Source organism: Tenrec ecaudatus, chromosome 10, assembly GCF_050624435.1.
Source record: "Tenrec ecaudatus isolate mTenEca1 chromosome 10, mTenEca1.hap1, whole genome shotgun sequence".
In the NCBI taxonomy this organism is placed as follows: domain Eukaryota; kingdom Metazoa; phylum Chordata; class Mammalia; order Afrosoricida; family Tenrecidae; genus Tenrec; species Tenrec ecaudatus.
The window spans coordinates 6,974,586-6,996,200 of record NC_134539.1 but is presented as its reverse complement, the minus strand read 5'-3'; the positions used below and the strand labels follow the sequence as shown (position 1 = coordinate 6,996,200).

The following is a 21,615-nucleotide window of genomic DNA, read 5'->3' as shown; positions in this document are numbered from 1 at the left end:
AATTCATTTACATATTTATCTTTTGTGCCCCCGCCCCCCGAAAAACCAAATTCACTGCTATTGAGTTGATGCCAACTCACACCGACCCTATAAGACAGGGTAGAACTGCCCCTGTGGGTGTCCCAAGCTGTAACTCCTTATGGGAGTTGAAAGCCTCATCTCTCTCCCACAGAAATACACAAGTTGCTGACCTTGTGGTCAGCAGCCCAGTCAGTAGCCACTACTCCACTAGGGATCAGGCCAAGACAATTTCTACATTGTTTCATTAGATAACACAAGTTTCTGATTAAAAACAAATAAAAGAAGAAATGTACTAATTACTTACTAGAAAATGCATGGCCCAGGCCAACTGTTTAGCCACCTCAAGTTTCCATAATATATTTATAGAAGTTTTATTCTTTTTCAGATAGGTGTCCAGAGACCCATATTTTACAAACTCTTGAACTAGAATATCTGTATTAAAATATAAATAATAATAGTTAGGTAAAAATATTCACATAATAAAGCCCATAATTCAACATTTTATAAATATACTGATAGTTACAGGTGGGTAATACAGGTAAGGAAATTAAACAAAATTCACTAAGTTAAAAAAACCACTATGAACTATTCTATTTTTGGTTTTTAGTTTATTCACAACAGCGAGATACAGAAATCTATATGACATATACTAAGGATAATGAAACTAGAAGTATAACATTCTATTGCACCAATCCATCTTGAAAAACCAGTACTGAAGTACAGCTTCTGTTTTGAACTGAATAAAAATTGCTCACATACTTTCTTGCCTACAAAGCTATTTAAGTATTCAAAATTTCCTCAGATTCTTCTTCTACACTTAAACTGATTAATATCAACTCTACCAGACGTACAAGAGGACTGGCGTTCTACCTCCAAGCACCCTTCTGAGCTATGCTGGAAAAAAAATATGCAGATTTTACATTTTCACCACCTTCCACATTTTCATTCTTACCCTGTATTCCTTTCTCACAGGACATAACTGAACAATTCCATAAGGTATTCAGTTTCAACAATGTTCAACTAGCTTAACCTGGCACCTAACTCTAATCCCGAATAAACGTTCTATACGAACAACAGAAATGCTGCCAGAGAATGAAGGCAGCAGAAGGAAGTCAGGGTTGTACTCACTCTCCTCGCCACACACACACACTCCATAGTTTAAAACCAGGTGCTTGTGAGAAAGCTGGCTCATCATGCTTGCTGCTTCAAAGAAAGACTACAAAAAAAAAAAAAAGAAGAATATTAAAGTCTATAAGAATATTGTCTGGAAGTTCTCCATTCACACTCACAGTTCAGAGAGAAAGACTCTTGCCCTAAGAGAAATGTACCTTCTCTTACTCTTAGCAGGAATAGAAAATGTGCTTTGGTATCTTCATGCGGACTTTCAGTATCTCTGAAGTGAGGGTGTACTCTGAGAGGGCTCCTGAGTAAGTCTAGAAAATGCAGAGGGCAAGGAGAGATGCAATGGTGGCAATGGGGTGCCAAAATAACAGGCTTCAACCCAGAGCAGCTAGCATAGGGAGCAGAGGTACAACTTGGGGTGGGCACCGGAGATGGGGGAAAGCTTCAAGTGTTGTTTCCTGAGGAATGAAAAATTGTCTCTGCGCAGTGAAACATCAGACACCCATCCGAAAGCTGGTATGGTATTAAGTCCACTCTAACGCAATCATTTGGATGACAGTGCCAGCTAGGAATATTGAGAGTACCATGGACTGCCAAAAGAACAAACAAATCAGTCTTGGAAGAAATACAGCCAGAATGCTCCTTAGAAGTGAGGATGATGATGAGACTTGTTTTTGACATGTTGTCAGGAGAGACTAGCTTTGGTTCATTCTTGGTAAAGCAAAAGGGCAGTGAAAAAGAGGAAGACTCAAGGAGATGGATTAGTACTATGGGTCCAACAACGGGCTCAAACATAACAACGTGCAGATGGACAGGGCAGCATTTTATTCTGTTGTACACAGAATGGCTATCCGTCAAAACCAACTTACTAGCACCTAACAACAACTTAACCAAACTAAGACTGCTGGGAATGTTGTTCAGAGCACTGTGGTCACCCAAAAGTACTGGATCAGAGCAACTCCTCAGCTTATAGATTCCATCTTCTACTAAAACCACGTAATGCATTCTAAGGCTCACTGACAAAACCATGACATTGTCAAGGATTCTGTTTACTTCTACCACAATCCACACTCATGGAAGCAATCAAGATATCAAACAACAGATTGCATTGGACAAACCTGCTGCACAGACCTCTTCAAGTGTGGAAGAGCAAAGACGTCACTTTGCAGACTGAAGTGCGCCCGGCCCGAGCCATGGCTATTTCCAATGCCTCCAATGCGTGCAAAAGCTGGTCAATGAACAGGAAGATCAGAAGAGCTGATGCACTGGAGTGATGGTGCTGGCTAAGACCACTGACCGGATCACGGACTACCAGAGAACAAGCAGATCTGACTTGGAAGAAACACACCCAGAATGCTTTCTGGAAGTGAGGATGGGAAGACTTCAATGGAAGCACTCTGAACATGTTCTCAGGAGAAAGTAGTCCTTAGAAAGGGACTCCATGGCTGGTGACATGGAGGGTCAGTGAAAACGAGGAAGGGTCTCAAAGAGATGGGGTGGTCCAATGGCTGCGACCATGGGCTCAAACGTAACAACTGAAAGGACAGTGCAGGACTAGACAGTCTCCCCATGTGTTGCCTGTAGGGTCAGCTAAGCGTCTGAACTGAACTGTCAGCTGATGGCACCTGACAACAAAGGATCATAAATGATTCCAAAGTTGCCGAGGACTTGCTATGTTCAGGGCTCTGGGGACTGGCAGCCGAGCTTACTTCCTTGGGAGCATCTCTGGTGATGGCAGAAGCAGCTGTTTTGCCGATAGTGTTCCTTTATATAGTGCTTCCATTTTAACAGTGAGACCCCTCCAAAAAAATAAGAAAGGAAAGAAACTGTACAGACACGTCTTGGGAGCTGATAAAGCTCTGGGAGCCAAGTTTGAAAAGCAAAGAGATATAGTAATGCCCATAAACACAATGCTAAAAGTAATCAGCTTGGAAATAAGATATTATTAAGTTCCCCTATTTCTATAATCCCAATAGAATGCCACTCTTAGAAAGGTCCCTGGATCACATCATCGATCCTATTTGCAGTCGTTATGTTCTAGTGAAGAGTCAACAGAAAAGAGTAAGACAGTCAAGGAGATGGATTGACACAGTGGCTACAACAATGGGCCCAAACATGACTGTGAGGACGGTGCAGGAGTGAGCAGTGTTTCCCTCCATGGTCGCTGTGACTCAGAACCGACTGGAAGGCACTTAACAACCACCACCACCTACCAGCGTTGACATCAGCAACTCTTAAACCATTGCTCCCTAGGCAGACACAGGGCTAGATTCCTGAGAGTCTCTGGTGCCATTGTTGCCAGCCAATTGTTATCTAACCTTGCTCTGTGTGTTTCTGTTTAAGGACACCTGACTTTATATTGTTATTTACTAACACTGCAGTCACAGCTTGTAGCTCCTGACTGTACAAAGCTTATCTAGCAAGGGTTACTTTCTCTTTAAAGCACATCACACAGCCTTCTTGTGCTCAGGAAGACATGACAGCACTTTAGCATTGCACCTGGGACCAACATAAAAGAAATATCATCAACAAAGTGTGCAGAGACACAGAGAACAGGGTACTACTGGGCATACTGTGAATAGGATTCTTGTTCCTAGTGTGCAGCTCAAACAAGGAGGCAGAGCTTGGCCATGCTGAACCACAACAGGGGCCACACAACTGAGTGACTTGCGGCTTTCACTGCTATGCATGTGCACACGTCTGTTAGTGACTGGCCAAATCAATGAGCATAGATTTGGGGCTAAGGTCTAGGCCAGGCATCCTCAAACTTCGGCCCGTGGGTGACATGCGGCCCGCCAAGGATATTTATCCGGACTGCCAGGTGTTTGGGCCCCATTTGGTATTTTTTTTACTTCAAAATAAGGTATGTGCAGTGTGCATACGAATTTGTTCAGTTTGTTTTTTTTTTAAGTATAGTCTGGCCCTCCAACGGGTCTGAGGGACAGTGAACTGGTCCCTGTTTAAAAAGTCTGAGGACCCCTGGTCTAGGCTCATACCACCTTGAATGTGCCCGATCTCGTCTGATTTGGAGCTACAAGTATATTTTAACAAGCAGGCAATTCACAAAGAGAGAATCCATGTATAATGCGGATCTGCTGCATTTTCACAATTACAGCCTGGCAAAGCTACATGCATGAATGTACTGTGAGCAGATGAGAATCCATCTTTAAACATCATCAATCATGTGGATACAAAGAACATACAAACCTCTGAATAGTTTCTATGTGCTTTATCCAGAACTTTTAGAAGAACCTCCGTTTCATGCCTTTGACCATAGTCTCCTACTTCTCTTCTTATACCTTTGAAAATTTTTGTAAAAGTGCCTTGCCCAAGACTTTCATTCTTTAAAAGACAAAAGGAAAGAACAAAGAATAAACAAAGATCAAAGTAAAAATTAGGAGATATGTACAATAGCCAAAAAAGAGTGAAAGAAACAAAGAAAGCAACAATCTAGAAAAAATATTTCCTTACTAACTAAACCTGGCAGAAAACCAGGATTAACTGATAAAAATCTCTATTGGTGCCCTCCTGTTGTCAAACCTCTTTAGTTAACCATTCTTATTACTATAAAAAGTAGAACTACCTATACTTATTTACATGTGTATCTTTTTCTTTGTTTATATTACTTATGGCCAATAGGCAGGCAATAAAAACATAGTGCTCCTGGAAGCAGAATGTTTGGCTTAAACAAGGTACATAATTTGCTTTAGGCTAATTAATCTTTGTCGTAGTTTCTTCATCTGAGAATAACCAAACTTTTCCATTGGATTACTATTAACATTAAACAAATCTACATGAATATTAAAGTACCTAGTAACAGTGACACAAAGTGCATCTCAACCCACACTGGCTATTACTACTATGTCTTGCTTGTCCTTATAGAATAATTGAAGCAGAACAAGAAGAATCTGGTTTCAAATCCAAGTTCTATTGCTTATTAGCTTTGTAATGTTCATCAAGTGACCTGGACACTTGCTGCTTCCTATTCCTGCACAGGTGTCCTCTTCACTGTTGTGGATGGTTCTAGCTGCTATCTCCCTACAGAGCGCACAGGTCGGCTGGCTGTGTCTCTCCATCTTCCATGTCCCTTAAGCTCTCACTTTTAATTCCCAATTCTTTCCTCCCATCTGCTGCATCCTGAATCATCTGTTCAGCTCTGTTTCTAACTCACTAGTATCTTCAGCTATGAGTTATCGGCTTTCCAACCAGTCCATTTTGGTCAAATGCCAATACGTATATTTTTCATTTTTGCTTTTTATTGTTTTACAAATATTTTTAATCATCTTTGATGATGATTTGTCATTCCCTCATGGTTTCAACTCCTTTTCCAACTTGAAATAGAATGGATTTTATAGTTCTTATCTAAAAATTCTAGAAAAAGAAGTTAATTGGAAGTCCACTGATGTCTGTGGTCTGCTGACTTTTGTCTAATTCTAGATTATTTCCCTGTATATTTTAAGTGTTTGTATTACTATTGTTAGCTCTTGTTTAGTGATTTTATCTCTGGCAACACTGGATAGCCTAAATTAAGGGAAGGTTTCTTTGCATTTAGTTCTGTAAGAGAATAGAGTATTACTTTAACAAAAAACATTGTCCTGAGTTATCTCTGAGCATGCAGGTGGTATAAAGGAAACCAAAACTCAAAAGTCTTTGATTACAATTCTCCGGAGAGATTCTTTTTCCTTATTAAGAGCCCAACTAGACAATCTTCTTCTCCTTTGGCTGGTGGGTAAAGTTTTCTTACTACAGCCTATGAGTAAAGCTGGGTCCTGGGTTAAGCAGGGACAGTCTCAGTTTTGAACCTGGCCTTGACCCCTCATCTTTGTATTGTTCTGAAACCTTTACTCCCCTGTGTAGTGACACTAAATCCTCTCCTGGGTTCCTAACCAGAGAGCAGCTCTTACTCCTTTGGCTTTCAAGTCCGTCTCTATTTTCAGCTCCCTGGTGGTACAGTGGTTGCATGGTGGGCTGAAAGCCCATGGCTAGCAGTTCAAAACCACCAGCGGATCCCAGGGAGGAAGACTCGGTTTGTTATTCCCACCAACAGTTATAATCTCAGAAACCCTGAAGGGCTGGCTACGAGTCAGCACGGACTCGAGGACAAGGAGTTTGGTTTTGGGTTTGGACTTCCCTTACTTTCTTAAGAATTAAGACAGGTCTTTTGTAGAGGAAAAGTTTTCATTTTTAATTTTAGAGAGGAAAAAATCACATTTTTAATTTATTTTATAGAGGGAGGGAAAGAGGAATTCTATTCTTAAAATAATGAATTTTGTTCATTTCTAACTCAATTTTAGAATCTATTTTTGAAATGAAAATACTTAAATCACAATTAAATGGTGAGAGTCTCAGTTATGATTAAAAGTTCAAATGCTATATAAAGAAACACATTAGGAAAACAGGTGCTGCTTCAGCGAGCATTATTTTTAAAAGGTAAAAAAGATAATAAACAGCCTCTAATGACTTACAAATACCAAATCTTCATTTCTGATTTTGTGAAACACCATTTGGTTCACATTGTTATGCCTCTGTAATGTTGGCGAGGTCGGTATATCAGCAACACCATTAGTTCTGAAGACTAAAAGGTTTGATCTATCTGGAAAGGAAAAAAAAAATATATATATATATATACACATACATATATATATGCATGCACACACACACACCTAAACACTCAAAATACAATGAAGCTATAAATTACTCCAAAGAGAAATGAAACATGTTTATATATTTTTGAAAATACTTCATAAAATGTGTTATTCTTTTCCATAGAAAAGTACCTAATGGGTTTGTTTTGAACTTTGATACACTGAACTATTTCTTACATTAACATAATTATTTTTAACTAAAATAATTTTCCAGGATTTTTAATAATAAGTCTATTACTATCTCAAGGGATTTCCAAGCTTACTACCTTTTTTAAAATATTAATATTAAAATCCCAAAAGACTATAAAAACAAGTAACTGATTCATACCAATTTTTAAAGCCATTCTATAATTATAGAACTCAGTCATTTCTCGACAAGCCAAAGCAAATAAAACAATCCTATTTAATGATGCTTCTACAAGAGACTACGTCAAAATTAATGTTTCTTTGGAGTGGCTTCTTCCATATTTCTTTTGAATTCAATGAATTGAGGATACCTCCCACATAATCCATGACCAGTATTTTAAGAATTAACAAGAAAATTCTTTTACCTTTTGGCTTTGGGGGACAGCACTTAGAAAACTGGAAAATTATACTGTCTGAACGAACAGTTTCCATCTGGTAGCAATTCAAGAGATCTTTAAGATTATTGAAGTTCTTCTTCGTCCCACTGAGGTTGTATTCTCCATTATCGCTTTTTGTAATCAAGCAATGCTTATATTCAATGACGTTTCCTCGCTATAGAAGTTGAAATGTAGAGAGGACGGGAGAATCACAATGGGCATCACAGTAATCATTCGAGAACAGGACTAGCACAAGTACGAGCAACAGCACATTGAGCACTGTGAGCCCTACTGCAGTGCTGGTGCAGGGTCCGAGGAACGTCGGGTTCTCCAAAGAGGAATCTAGTTACAACTGGGTAGCTTACAGAAGTGGCTGACACTTGACTTTATAAAGAAGGAGTCAGAAAGCAATGATGGCTAGTAACAGTAAAGCCATGCTCAAAGATAAAGTCTAACATTAGTGCAGCATGCAAGATTCTATGAGTTGACTACTTCTTCCATCTCCAACCTCAGTTCCTGCTCCTCACAACACAGCCTAGGCTTCAATCCATTGACGTGGTTTAAGTACAGGTTGTCCCCATGTTTGGACATTTGACTTACAGATAACTCCTATCTGGTCTTTAATGCAGGACTTTGAACTGGTTTTGTCATGGTCAATGAAGTGAAACAGGAACAGACCAAAATTCTTACAGTTTAGGTGATTTGTCATGGTAATCAGAAATAAAAAAATCAACAGGTCCAAGGCCTGGGTGGGAGACTTGGAAAAGTCTGATGGAGAAGACAGGACAACTGCCAAAAGTGTGGGAGCCCTAACAACTCAAAGCTGAATGGTGGCCTGCCCCTCTTTACGGCAGTTGCTGCCATCTTTGAAGGCCTGTTTCAATGTTATGTGAACATGCTTTTATTTAAAATTATTTCTGTTTTTAAGACTTTCTGCTTTGTTTTTGATTGAGGTTTTTCGGTTTGGTTTAGTTATTGTTTTGTTTGTTTTTTGTTTTGTATGATTTTCTGTATATGAAATCAAGGATAGGTAAATCTATGAGACAATAACTAGATTAAAAATTACATTACTTGCATTAAAGGCAGACTAAATAAGAATCAAAAGTACCTGCTCCAATTGCTCTGTAAATTCTTTTTTTTCCTTTCATTTTATTAGGGGCTCATACAGCTCTTATCACAATCCATACATATACATACATCAATTGTATAAAGCACATCCGTACATTCTTTGCCCTAATCATTTTCAAAGCATTTGTTCTCCACTTAAGCCCTTTGCATCAGGTCCTCTTTTTTCCCCCCTCCCTCCCCGCTCCCCCCTCCCTCACGAGCTCTTGATAATTTATAGATTGTTATTTTGTCATATCTTGCCCTATCTGGAGTCTCCCTTCCCCCCCTTCCCTGGTCTGTAAATTCTTAATGACAAGAATGGATCTAGTTTGTAGCTGAAGGTTGCCTATAAAAACCAGCCTATGTAATGCCTTGATAACTATGCATCCTTGATATCTTTCTAGAATATACTTCCTTGCCTTCTGAGCAATAAACTGCATTAACTCCTTCAAACTCCACATCAAGCACTGCTTTTCTATGAGGTCTTCCCTGACAAGTCTCACCCTTTCCACCAGTTCAATCTGCTCCGTACAAATATATTCCAAAACTGGAAGCTTTATCTCAAGTCCTTTATATTCCAAAAGTTTCCCTTATTAATTATAGCCCCCGTTATTCTTAATACCTGCCACGATGGTCAGCTACAGTGCTCAATTTCGTACTTTTTTGGCATACTTTACTATTGTCTGTTCAAAGAACATGTTTCTGGAAAGCAGGGCTACATCACATACTCCCAGACACAGAGACCTCATGTAAGTCAGGGCATATACAGTAAGCATCACAAAATCTAAAATCTGTCATTCAGGATAGCAGATTGCTGTAGTGAAATGATCATGTAAATCAGAATGGATTATCAGTGTTTACAACAGTGACTCCCAGACTGAACCACTTTCTGGACTGATGGAACGGAACCCACTCTGCTGCACAGGAGAAGGTTGTATTTCATAACATTAACAGAACTGAATAGCAAAATCTTTTGTGTTCTCTATTTTGAAAAAGTAAGATAAATTTGGCCATAAGGTTTCTCAGAGTTAGGAAAAATAAATCATCTTATGAGAGGTTCCAGGTCATCTATCTAACAGAGGGGTTTCACTTAATGTTATGTTTACAGCATATTATAGGTCACTATGTAATTCTTAATATTGCTTACAGTGCTACAGTGCTATGGTGAAAAGCACTAGCATACTTCTGTTGTTTGTGTGTGTGTGTGTGTGTGTGTGTCTGTGTGCTGGCTCCATTTCTTCCTACTTGTGCAGTCATTTTTAGTAAAAAGAAAATTCCCTTTGATCTATTCTGCTCTACATAATTTGGCAACAATTTCCATGTTGAAGGGAATAAAAAGAATTCAAGAGACTTGATGATATATCTTTTGATAAGCTGATCATAGCAAACACAAAAAAATAAACAGCAGGGGAGGGAGGGGGGGGGGAAAAGAGGACCTGATGCAAGGGGCTTAAGTGGAGAGCAAATGCCTTGAGAATGATTGGGGCAGGGAATGTATGGATGTGCTTTATACAATTGATGTATGTATATGTATGGATTGTGGTAAGAGTTGTTGGAGTCCCTAATAAAATGTAAAAGAAGAAAAGAGAAAAAAATGATTAGGGCAAAGACTGTACAGATGTGCTTTATACAATTGATGTATGTATATGTATGAACTGTGAAAAGAATTGTATCAGCCCCAATAAATTGTTAAATAAATAAATAAATAAATAAATAAATAAATAAACAGCAAATAAATGGATAAAAGCACATTATGAATCATTTTGTAGGTTTATATAATTGCTAGGAGCCACATCTTGTTTGTGCAGCATCCTTAAGGAACATCAAGTGTTATTACGCTATCAACCCCAAACCTGAAATTCTGAGTATTAAAAAGGTAATATGGTGGTATACTTGAAGGGAAAGCTAAAGGGACAAAACAAAGTTGTTACCGTTAATGAAAGTGACATACTAACCTCAATAGCAAATGTGAGAAAGTATTTATTAAAGTCCTTAGGACTGCATCGAAGGACGTACATTCCAGTCTGATTACCAGCTTTCTTCAGTTTACTGATAGCAAAATCCATTCTAAAAGGTAAGAAAAACAACAACTGTCAAAATACAGTGGCCCCTCGTATCTGTGGGGGACTGATGCCAGCACCCCTGCAAATACCAAAGTCAGCCGCACAAGTCCTTTTAACCCTAAGGATAGGCTGAATCCAGACACTGCGTACAGGCAGAAGCCAGTCTTAAGCAATGATCTTCTCAAATACTTAAGGCTTGATTAAGTTCAGCAAGCATGCTCATGACCCAAGATGGTTTCTTCTGCTCATGTTCTTCAGTCCTGGGGTCGATCACAAAGCACACCAGGGCTGAGAGCGAACCAGGATTTGGGATCAAGAAATGGGATGCATGACAGCTGGCTCTATCCAGGGTTCAAATAAGGATCCTCAACCATGTGGTCAACATGGTCACTATTAGTTACATGTAGTTATTTAAATTTAAAAGAATTACAATGAGATGAAATGAATATTCACATCCTCATTTGCACTAGCCAGTGGCTGCTGCATTGGACAGTGTAAGTATAGCTCTACTTCACCACTGCAGGGAAACCTAGAAGGCACACCACCATCAGACATGGGGATCATCTTGTTTGAAGCTTTTAGTCATAACAGCTGGATTATACAAAAGCAATAACGATTTCCAAGGTTTTCACTGTGGCTCCTCTGCAAGATTTCGGTATTAATGAAATGAAATTGGAGATATTTTCAATTAGTAAAAGAATGATGATAGAATGATTTTAAAGTAACATCCATGTTTTAAATATAAAAATCAATTAAATGTTAAAACTTACAGTACATGTGCTATAAACTAGGGCCACAGGTGGTAAATTATGACTTGCACAATTCTAGGGACTACACAACTAGACTGTAAAATATAGGCACTTGCTAACAACAAAAGAAAGAGGAAGCCACTGTCATCAAATAAAGATTGCTTTTGCTAAATCCGCATAATCAACAGTTCGAAACCACCAGCAGACCCTTGGAAGAAAGACTCGGTTTTCTACTCCCATAAACAGTGCCTTGGAAATCCACAGGGGCCATGGCTGTGACTCAGCATTGACTTGATGGCAGTGAAAGTTTGAAACCTACTTATATCTTTCTCTTGTAGAAAATCTTCTTTATAAACATCTCATTTACCTTTCAAAAGCGTGACGTACAAAAGTCTGAATTACTTACGAGATTGGGCCATGGCAGTTGCTTTGTATGTTCTCCAGCACTGTTGGAGGTGCGACCTCTTTGCAGAGGTAATGATGTGCATCTGCAGTCAATCGATAGTATCCATCAATCAGTGACACAAAAGACAAAGCTTCTCTTAATGAGCTCAATTCAATTTCCTAGACAGTGAGAGCAAAGAGAAATAACTTTTGCATTTATGGTCCCATTTAAGAAGTTAATGCTTGCTAAATATTGAAAATTCTCTTCATCCCAGGCTATTAGATTCATTTTCCTAAATGAATTTTCTTCTAAATATAGCATAGCACTATACAGACTTTTTTATCTAGAAAGGAATATATAAAGATGTCCTCTTGAATTTTTTGGAATAAAAAAAGACAAACATTAAATGTCTATTAAAAGAGTGAATTAAATTGTATGAGCCCCAATAAATTGTTAAAAAAAAGAATAAAAATGCGTGAACTTTCAAAAAATATAAGAGTGAATTATTAAATTATAAGTTGTAGCATATACACAGTTTTAAGAATTAGATTAACAAGTATATACAACAATTGATATCTCATTAAGAAAGACACTAAGAGTAGATAAACTATAACTTTGTTATGTAAAGAATATTAACACAAGACGGCCAATAAACACATGAAGAAAAGCTTGCAATTAGTAATTCTCACTGCCATCGAGTCGATTACTATTCACAGTGACTATAGGACAGGGTAGAACTGTTTCTGAGACTGTAATTCTTTTTTTTTTAACCCCCCTCCCTGTCAAGACTGTAATTCTTTATTGGAGTAGAAAGCCTCATCTTCCTCCCGAGCTTGCTGCTGGTGGTTTCAAACTGCTGACTTTGTGGTCAGCAGCCTAACAAGTAACTATTATGCCACCTGGGCTCTATTAGCAATTAGAAAGTTGCACATTGAAACAAGAAGACATGAGTTCACCCAGCAAAGTTTAATTTTACAGATGACAACAACAAGAACTGGTGAAGATGTGGCGACATTGGGTCTGTTAAATGGTGCAACCACTTTGGGAAACAGTATGGCCTTTCTATTAAAAGCTGGAATTAGAAATACCATTTGACTCAGCAATTCCAGTACTTGGTATATAGCCTATAGAAATAAGAGCTGAGACACTAACAGATATAGACACACTCAGTCACTACAGCGTCATTCACTATAGCAGAGGGACTGAAACAAGCAAGGTGCCCAGTGACAGGTGCACAAATGTTAAGGAAAAATGAAGAATTCAAAAAACACCTTACAATGTCAATGAACTTGAAGGATACTACACTGAGTGAAATAAATCAATCACAAATGCGGCAAATCAACTCAATGGTAGTGAATTTTGGGTTCTTTCCGTTATGCCACTATAAAAAGCCAAGGCAAGTTTTACACAGAGAAACATTATCTGAGAGTTAACGAGGATAGATGAGAGAAAACTTTTTATTAGATAGTTTAAGTCCAATCCACAGCTAACAAGTCAATTTCAACTCAAAGCTACCCTATACAGGGATTCTGAAGCATTGTACATCTTTATGGGAACAGACCACCCCATCTTTCTCAGGCGGAGGTACTGGTGAATTTGAACTGCCGACCTAGCAGTTAGCAGTCTAATGGTTATCCAACAATGCCACCAGGTTCCTCTACATCCATTGGCTTGGGTAAAGGGAAAAGCAACTTACAATAAGGGGACAATCACCGAGGGAAAAGAAGATACAGAGAGATGCACAAGATTTACAAGCACAAATGTAAATACTATTATAAATACAACCCTGCATTATCAGTTAATAGCATTCATCCATAAAAGGATGCATAAGCAGATGGGCAAAATGAACAGGTATGGGTAAGAGAAAGGGAATAACTACATCCAAGACCTTATATTGGTTTGGCAGAAGATATTTCTACATATGCATTTGTATGAGGGGATACCCCCCCCCCCAAAAAAAATCCAGAATTGCGCTGGGCGGAGCAGAGCTTTCGTAGTAAGCATTTTTCCCCGCTAGGCAAGCATCAGGCAACTTGCTCTGAGTTAGTGCACCCAGTGGTGTTGCCTGGGAAGGTTCTCTCTGGTCACAGTGAATTTTTTTGTAAAAGTTTTGCTCAAAACCTCGTTATTTGTGATGGCCGACTTAGGACAACAAAGTACGGCTGTGAAAATGTTTCCTGCTCTGGAAAAATGCCCCAGACACTGTTGTGATGTTGAACACATCTTGCAAGGACAGTGCTATGGGGAAAACACATGTGTACAAGTGCTTCTCTCATTTCAAAAAGGTGAGATGTCGACTGATGATAAACCTCATTCTGGACGTTCGTCAACTTCCCGAATGGAAGAAAATATCGACTTGTAGTGCATTTGGAGTTCATTCCACCAGGTCAGACTGCTAATCAAGCTTTCTAGTTAGAGGTTCTGAAAAGATTGCGTAACAGTGTGGGACAAAAAGGCCTGATATGTGGCAGATGGGGGACTGGTTTTGCCCCCAAAACAATACACCTGTTCACGCAACCATCTCAGTGCGCAATTTTTGGCAAAAAACAGCATGCCTCTCTTGCCCACACCTGACCTCACTCTGTGAAACTTCTTGCTTCCTCAAATGAAGAGGGTCATGAAAGGACAGCGATTTGAAGATGTAGAAGAGATGGGGGGGGGGGGAACAAAAAACAAGGGAGGTGCTGTCGGCATCCAAACAGGTGAGTTTGAAAAATATTTCCAAGAATGGAATCACAGATTTGGCAAATGTATTAAGTGTAATGAAGAGTACTTAGAAGGTGATAGGTTGCTTTATAAAAGAATTTTAAGTACATAGTTTTGGGGGAAACTTCCTTTTGGGGGGGGTGCCTCTTAGTGTGTGCCATAAACATAGCCATTATGGTAGTTACATCATGTCATGTAAACTTGAGATACAGAGTGGCTATCGGATGGAGTCTAGCCTGTCAATCAGATCACACCCTGATGGTACCTCCTTGTGGGCATGGCCTTCTCATAAGGAGGGTCCTGGGAACTTCACTCCCCCTCCCCAACCCCACCACCTTCCTGCTTGCTGGCGAGCCACTCAAAGACCCAGAGGAGCCATGGATGCATCCACCACCATTGGATCCACAAGACTTTGCACCACTGGTCTGTGTTCTTCCTGTATTTTGCATCATTGCTTGTGGCTGCATGCATCTAAAGAGGGATTTATAGACTAGTATTGGGCTTACAGAATTGAGTTGGACTGGGCTGGGATTTTTTTTTATATCCAAGTACTCCTTAATATAAAGCCCTTCTTGCACATATAGGAGTGTCAATGAACTTGTTTCTTTAGTCAATCCAACCTAACACACCCATGTATATAGTAGGGCAAGCAGGGAGAAAAGTTATGTAGACGTCTTACACATAGTCAAATACTTTAAGCGAGTGAGTCACTGGCCCGGGGGGCTCAGAAAATCAAGCTGGGGGACTGGGGACATAAAGGTCAATCAATATAACATAGTCCACAAATAGTGTCCTATATTCTAACTATGATAATACTGAGATCTGAAAATCTTGAGTGACCTTCTTAGGTGCAACTATTGGGCTTCTCAATCTAGAACTCAGGCCCCCAAATTTGGCTGATCACTGGAATCACCTGGGAATCTGGGAAACTACAGTTCCCTGAGTTCCACTTGCAACTTAATACATGAGAAACTTTAAGGAGAGGAGCCCAGGGATCCATAACGTCACAGAGCCTCAGGTGATTCCAAGGCTCTGCCAAGTTTGAAAACCTAGGGTTTACAACAAGGAAGAGTAAAGAACACCAACAACACCTGGAAATAATCAATCCAAGGACTACTAGACCACATGATCCCCAGTCTCTACAAACCTGAGAGCAGAACAAGACGGTGCCTAGCTATCACTGCTGACCCTGCTGAATACAATCCCAGTAAGAGGGTCTGGACAGAGCATGGGCGGGCAAATGTGGAACAAAACTATTAAAAAAAAAAAGACCAGGCTTGCTGGTTTGATTAAGACTTATTACCATTAGTCACCCTCAAGCCTGAAACCAAGCTGAAGCTCACATCCATGGCTCAGCTTTCCACCAAGCAACAGACAGACCCACACAGTGAACAATACCACCAGAGAAGAATGCACTCTGAGAAGAGTCAGCCATACAAGATTAAAGGTCGTGTTTGGCCGGGGATTAAGAACTGAAGGCAGGCGTGTACAAGAAAAAAGGATGAATGGAAATGATAAATACGGACAGGAAATGAAAACAGCCCCGTCACACTGTGAAGGGTAAAATCGATGTCATGAAACAAGGTGTACAAATTATTGAATGAAAAGCCCATTTACTCTGTAAGCTTTCACTCAAATCACAAAAAAAGTATAACTAAAGACAACAACAACATACAAGAAAGTACGTACAGAAAGCTGCTATCAGTAACTATCTCCAGAGAAGGAGTTAGACTAAAATGAAGCGACTATTTATTATCTAGCCTATGTATTACTGAATTGTTGAATTTTTTTTCTTACAATAAGATCCTATGAATCTATTATTTACATACTGAATAAAAAGTTAATCGTGGGTACCCTCCCCAGTATCTGACAATCACCAATTCCTATAGATTCTCATGTTTTTCATGTTAGCTAATTTTACTGTCATCCCACTACTTACATCCCTCATCTAAGTCCAATGACTAACTCTGACCATGACTCACTTCCTGGTATCCAAGTCGTCTTCTACTCAAACACCACTGCCCACGGTCATTTTCAAAAACAGATCAGATACCTTTTTCCCTCAAAGACTAGGAGGCAGCAAGTATAAACTATATTACTTCTCTCTCTCAGAACCAGGCAGTGTTCTGACCTGTAATGGAGTTATATATTTGGCATGACAGCGCTACAATGGCCAGTCAGGTAGGTCAAACAGTAATCTAAATGACCAAAGACCATGAATGTGGAATGGAAGCCAGGACGTTCAGGAGAAAACAGAGCCAGAGAAATAGGAGATCTAAGGGCAGCGTAGAGAGGACTTCATTGCTCCCCTTTCATCTGAACTCAAGGGTAGTTCAGAAACTACGTACAGAATGGAAAGGCTTCATGTTTAGAATTACCCAGGTCTTACAGCGTGGGTGGGGCTGATTTGGAATTGGTTCCTATCTCCTTGTAGCATATAAATTCCTGATAGCATTGTACTGATCTCTACTTTTTACTGAGGCACTGTATACACTCCTAGAGATTAAAAACAAAGATTATAGTCAGGAATGTACATCACAAGAGGGAAACAGCATAATCCAGAGTGGAGGGGCAGAACTAGCACTTTGTTCATTATGAAAACTATTAAAAAAAGAGGCTCAAGAACAAGAAACCCTGTGGGAAGGTAGTGTTGGCAATAAAATTCATAAAACGTTTACCCAACTGCTGTTTATGTTTAGAATAAACATAAACTATACTTAAAACTACGACCAATATTCCTGTAAGAAAATAACTTTGGTATTAAGATTCAGGAATACTTATTTCTGGTCACTGTACAACATAAATATTATTTAGTCTTAAAGGGAAGCTTACCATATTTTTAGTATCCTGCTTATGGATAGTTACAACCCTGCTTTCATTAGAGCCTTCTTGGTTTGCTTGCTTAATGCTGACATCAATAATATCAGGAAAATCACAATACATCTGTAAATCCTGAGATGAAGAGCAATTCAAATTAAAAACAGGGAAAAGTTATGGAGCCATTTAAAGACATGACTTGAAAATATTCCAAATCCTTTCAAATAAAATAGCCATTGATAACATAGCATAAAATGCAGTTCCGTCCCCAATGAGCTAACATAAGACTGTGTCCTGTCTTACTCTGGTTTTAAAATGAGCAAGCATGAGAGGTGCCAGGCATCTCAAGTGTGCTACAGCACACGTCAATCCAATCCTGATCAACAGGAGCGCTGCCAGAGAACCAGAGCTCTCACTCTCAAAACCAAAATCAAGTCTTCCTGCTAAGACTCTAATAACCACCTAAGAATAGGACAGACGGGAACAAAATCTAAAGCTTGCAATACAAACCTAAAGAGGCAAAAACCAAATTAATTATTTAACAAAGATGCATTATCAAATTAAAATGACTTCTCCATTTAATTAAATCTTACAATGAGCTACTGTTATCAATTAATAGTGCAAAGAGAGGCAAGGCTACCTTAAAAATACTTTACTTTTACAATTTAATCCTTTTCTGGATCAGTAAGAAAATCATTACTTATTATTTTGTCATTAAAAACGCAAAATAAAAACAAAAGAATAAAGGGGCATGGTGGCATCGGATCATTAAAAACTCCCACTCCTTATCAGGAGACAAGAAGCACAAGACCAGGTTTCAAATGACTGCAATCACTAGCTCCCACCGCCATCCGACTTAACATACAGAGAAGAACAAGAACGTATCAAGGATTACCTGTTCTGTCAGTGTCTCACTTTCTTTATGTTTCCCTCTTGACCACTGAATTCCACCGTTTCCAGTTATTATAATGGTTGCAAAAATCTCCTCACCTGAAGGCCCTCTTCCAGGTTCTTTCACTTCAAACTGTTCTGTGTAGAAGGCAGACTGAAGAGTTTCCAGATTGATAAGATATTTAAGTTTCAAGTTTCTGGCAGTGGCTTTGCATTGGCTGAACTGCTGAATAAATCTGCGAAACCTATATCTTATTCTCTTCCGTGTCAAAATGTGATATTCTTGGATCTTTGCTCGAACACATTTTGGTAAGAATGTCTTGTAGCTAAAGAGAAAGAGTACACAGATAAACAAAGCCAATTAGAAAATCCAATTCCTAAGGAAATTTACCACCGTTCTCCATGAGTTAGGCACAGTTGTGGTTAAGCAGAGAGAGTTCACATAAATACCACTGGGAAAATGTGTGATCATAACATTTCCCTTGATGATGTGTCTACATACATGCACACTACCATCGAGTCCATGCTGACTTGTAGCTGCTCTGTAGGACACAGTAGAACTTCCCTCTTTGGGCTTCTATGGTTTTACATCGTTACAGGGGCAAGCAGCCCCATCTTCCTCCCTTACAGAAATTGGTGCATTTGAACCACAGACTTTGTGGTTAGCAGCTCAATACGGCATCTCTTGTCATGCAGCCATTTCCATTTACCCCTCAGCATCCTCCAACCTGACTCCTGCTCCACTGTGCCAAACAGCCTTCTCTTTCTAAAATCGAGAAAGACCTCCATATTGCTAACGCCATTTAAAAAAATCATTTTATTGGAGGCTCACACACCCCTTATCACAATCCATCCATACATTCATCCATTGTGTCAAGTACATCTGTACATTTGTTGCTATCATCATTTTCAAAACATTTTCTTTCTACTTGAACCCTTGGTATCAACTTCTCATGCCCCCCCCTTTCACACCCTCCCTCATGAACTCTTGATAATTTATAAATTATTATTTGTTCATATCTCACACTGACTGATATCCCCCTTCACCCACTTTTCTGTTGTCCATCCCCCTGGGAAGGGGTTATAGGTAGATCATTGTGATCGGTTCCCCCTTTCTCCCCCACCTTATTCTTACTCTCCTGGTATGGATACTCTCAATATTGGTCCTGAGGAGTTTATCTGTCCTGGATTCCCTGTGTTTCCAGCTCTTATCCGGACCCATGTACATGCTCTGGTCTAACTGGATTTGTAAAGTAGCATTTGTAATAGTAGTGTGGGGGGGGGCACTTAAGAACTAGAGGAAATTTGCATGTTTTATCATTGCTATACTGCACCCTGACTAGCTCATCTCCTCCCTGCCACCCTTCTGTTAAGGGGATGTCCAATTGCCTACAGATGGGCTTTGGGCCTCTACTCCCCATCATTCACAAAGATATGATTTTTTGTTGTGGGTCTTTGATGCCTGATAACTGATCCCTTCAGCATTTCATGATCACATAGGCTGGTGTGCTTCATCCATGTGGGCTTTGTTGCTTCTCAGCTAGATGGTCCCTTGTTTATCTTCAAGCCTTTAATACCCCGGACACTATAACTTTTGATAGCTGAGCACCATTTGCTTCCTTCACTACATTTGCTTACGCACACATTTGTCTTCAGTGATCGTGTCAGGAAGGTGAGCATCATGGAATGCCAGTTTAATAGAACAAAGTTTTCTTGCATTGAGGGAGTACTTGAGTGGAGGCCCAATGTCCACCTGTTACCTTAATACTAAACCTCTAATCATATGTACATAGACCTAGTCCCCCTATCAAAATCTATAAACATATGTACATGCCTGTATTTAGACCTCTATAAATTCATGCCCTTTGTCTCCTAGTTATTTCCTCTATTTCCTTTTACTTTCTTCTTGTCCCACTATCATGCTCAGCTTTCATTTGGGTTTCAGTAATTCCTCTAGGTTACATTGCCCTTGATCAAGCCCTACCAGGCCTCCTATACCCTCCTCACCATCAATTTTAGATCATTTGTTGTTCCCTTGTCCCTGGGTTTGTTACCACCCACTTCCTTTCCAACTCCTCCGCTCCCATGTCCCCCCAAGAACCAGAACCGTTGGAACCATAGTTTTCTCCTATGGATTGTTTATCCCACCTATCTTATTTAGATAGACATGCAGAAATAATAATGTGCATAAAAACAAGACAGAGCAAAAGAAAACAAAACAACAACAACAAAAAGAAAAACCTATAAATAGTTCAAGGTCCGTTTGTTGACCTTTACGAGTGTTTTCCAGTCAAGCCTGATGGGGTGCCATGCTCTGGCCTCACAGTCTATTTTTGGTATTCCCCAGGGACTTCATTGCTCTGTTCCCCTTGCTTTTCTGTTACACAATTCACCTCTGTGTGGAGGGGTCAGATCAGACACAATTGCCGCACTGGCTAACACCAATTTTCCACGTTGAGTTGCAATCCACACTAAAGGCTGCATTCCTTGATCTTTATCAGCATATGCTTCAAGTCCTGCTCACTTCCAGCAAAGCATCGCAGGATTAACTATTGGAGTTCTCAAGACTCAATTGGAAGGCCTCTTCTTAATGAGGAGGTCTGGTGAAGTAAATGGTTCAGCACTCCACTGAAAGGTGGGCAGTTCGAGCCCATCAGCTGTTCCGCAGGGGGAAGCTGTGGCAGGCTGCTTCCATAAAGACTTAGAGCTTGCAATAAGAGTTGCTACGAGTTGGAACCTACTCATCGGCAATGTGTTTGGTTTGGGTTTCTCGTTTCACTGTGAGTACTCTCTATGCAAATAACTTCCCAGTCTTGAACTCTAGTCATGATCTCTGAACTGCAGACCCATACTGGCCCACAGTGCAGTCAGCTTGCTCATTTAATTGGAGTGTTTCAGAAACACCTCAACCAAAATGTCAAATCAAACTCATGAGTCTCCCTAACTCCTCTCCCCAGAAGATCCTTTTATAAGGATCTCTATCTGAGTGAAAGAAAAGCAGAAAAGTTTTGTGTTTATTCCTCTGCACTTAAAAAATATAAATGTTAAGAAAACGTATAACAGTTGTCATTTAAACTACTTTTTTAAAAGATGGTGATTTTGATGATTCCCTTGGACTTTTCTAGAGTCAAGTGGGTTCCTGAAATCTTATCCTATGGCCTATACTGTAGTGATAAGATCTTAAAGACATGTAAAAACAAAAAAATGAACTTTTTTTTCCTTCCATTTTATTGGGGGTTCTTACAACTCTTGCTACAACCCATACATCAATTATATCTGACATATTCGTACATGTATCCCATCATCCTTTTCTAGACATTTACTTTCCACTGACCCTTGGGATCAGCTCCTCCTCCCTGCCCCCCACCCCAACCCTTGTGGCCCCCTGATATATGTAGATTGTTCATTATTTTCAAATCTCACTCCGACCACCATCTCCCTTCCCCTTTGGTTTCTGTTGTTCTTCCCTGACTGGGGGTATGTTGTTATGTGCTATTCATTGTGATCAGTGGCCCCCTCCCTCCCCACTCCTCACCCCCTTCCCCC

At 39.7% G+C, this 21,615-nt stretch overlaps 1 protein-coding gene across 3 annotated transcripts in view; it reads right to left on the bottom strand.

Annotated features, from left to right (window-relative positions):
* JAK2 (Janus kinase 2) overlaps positions 1 to 21,615 on the bottom strand; it is a 96,868-nt gene that overhangs the window by 17,279 nt on the left and 57,974 nt on the right. For 2 of the 3 annotated variants that reach the window (XM_075559887.1, XM_075559886.1), the window contains 9 exons: positions 18,074 to 18,395; positions 17,194 to 17,313; positions 11,677 to 11,834; positions 10,414 to 10,525; positions 7,340 to 7,526; positions 6,609 to 6,736; positions 4,351 to 4,485; positions 1,150 to 1,237; positions 326 to 453 (listed from right to left, as the gene is read on the bottom strand). In XM_075559887.1, coding sequence (XP_075416002.1) covers positions 326 to 453; positions 1,150 to 1,237; positions 4,351 to 4,485; positions 6,609 to 6,736; positions 7,340 to 7,526; positions 10,414 to 10,525; positions 11,677 to 11,834; positions 17,194 to 17,313; positions 18,074 to 18,395 — 1,378 coding nt within the window. Of the gene's footprint in view, positions 1 to 325; positions 454 to 1,149; positions 1,238 to 4,350; positions 4,486 to 6,608; positions 6,737 to 7,339; positions 7,527 to 10,413; positions 10,526 to 11,676; positions 11,835 to 17,193; positions 17,314 to 18,073; positions 18,396 to 21,615 lie in introns of those variants that run through there. The other variant, XM_075559888.1, reaches the window with a different exon arrangement.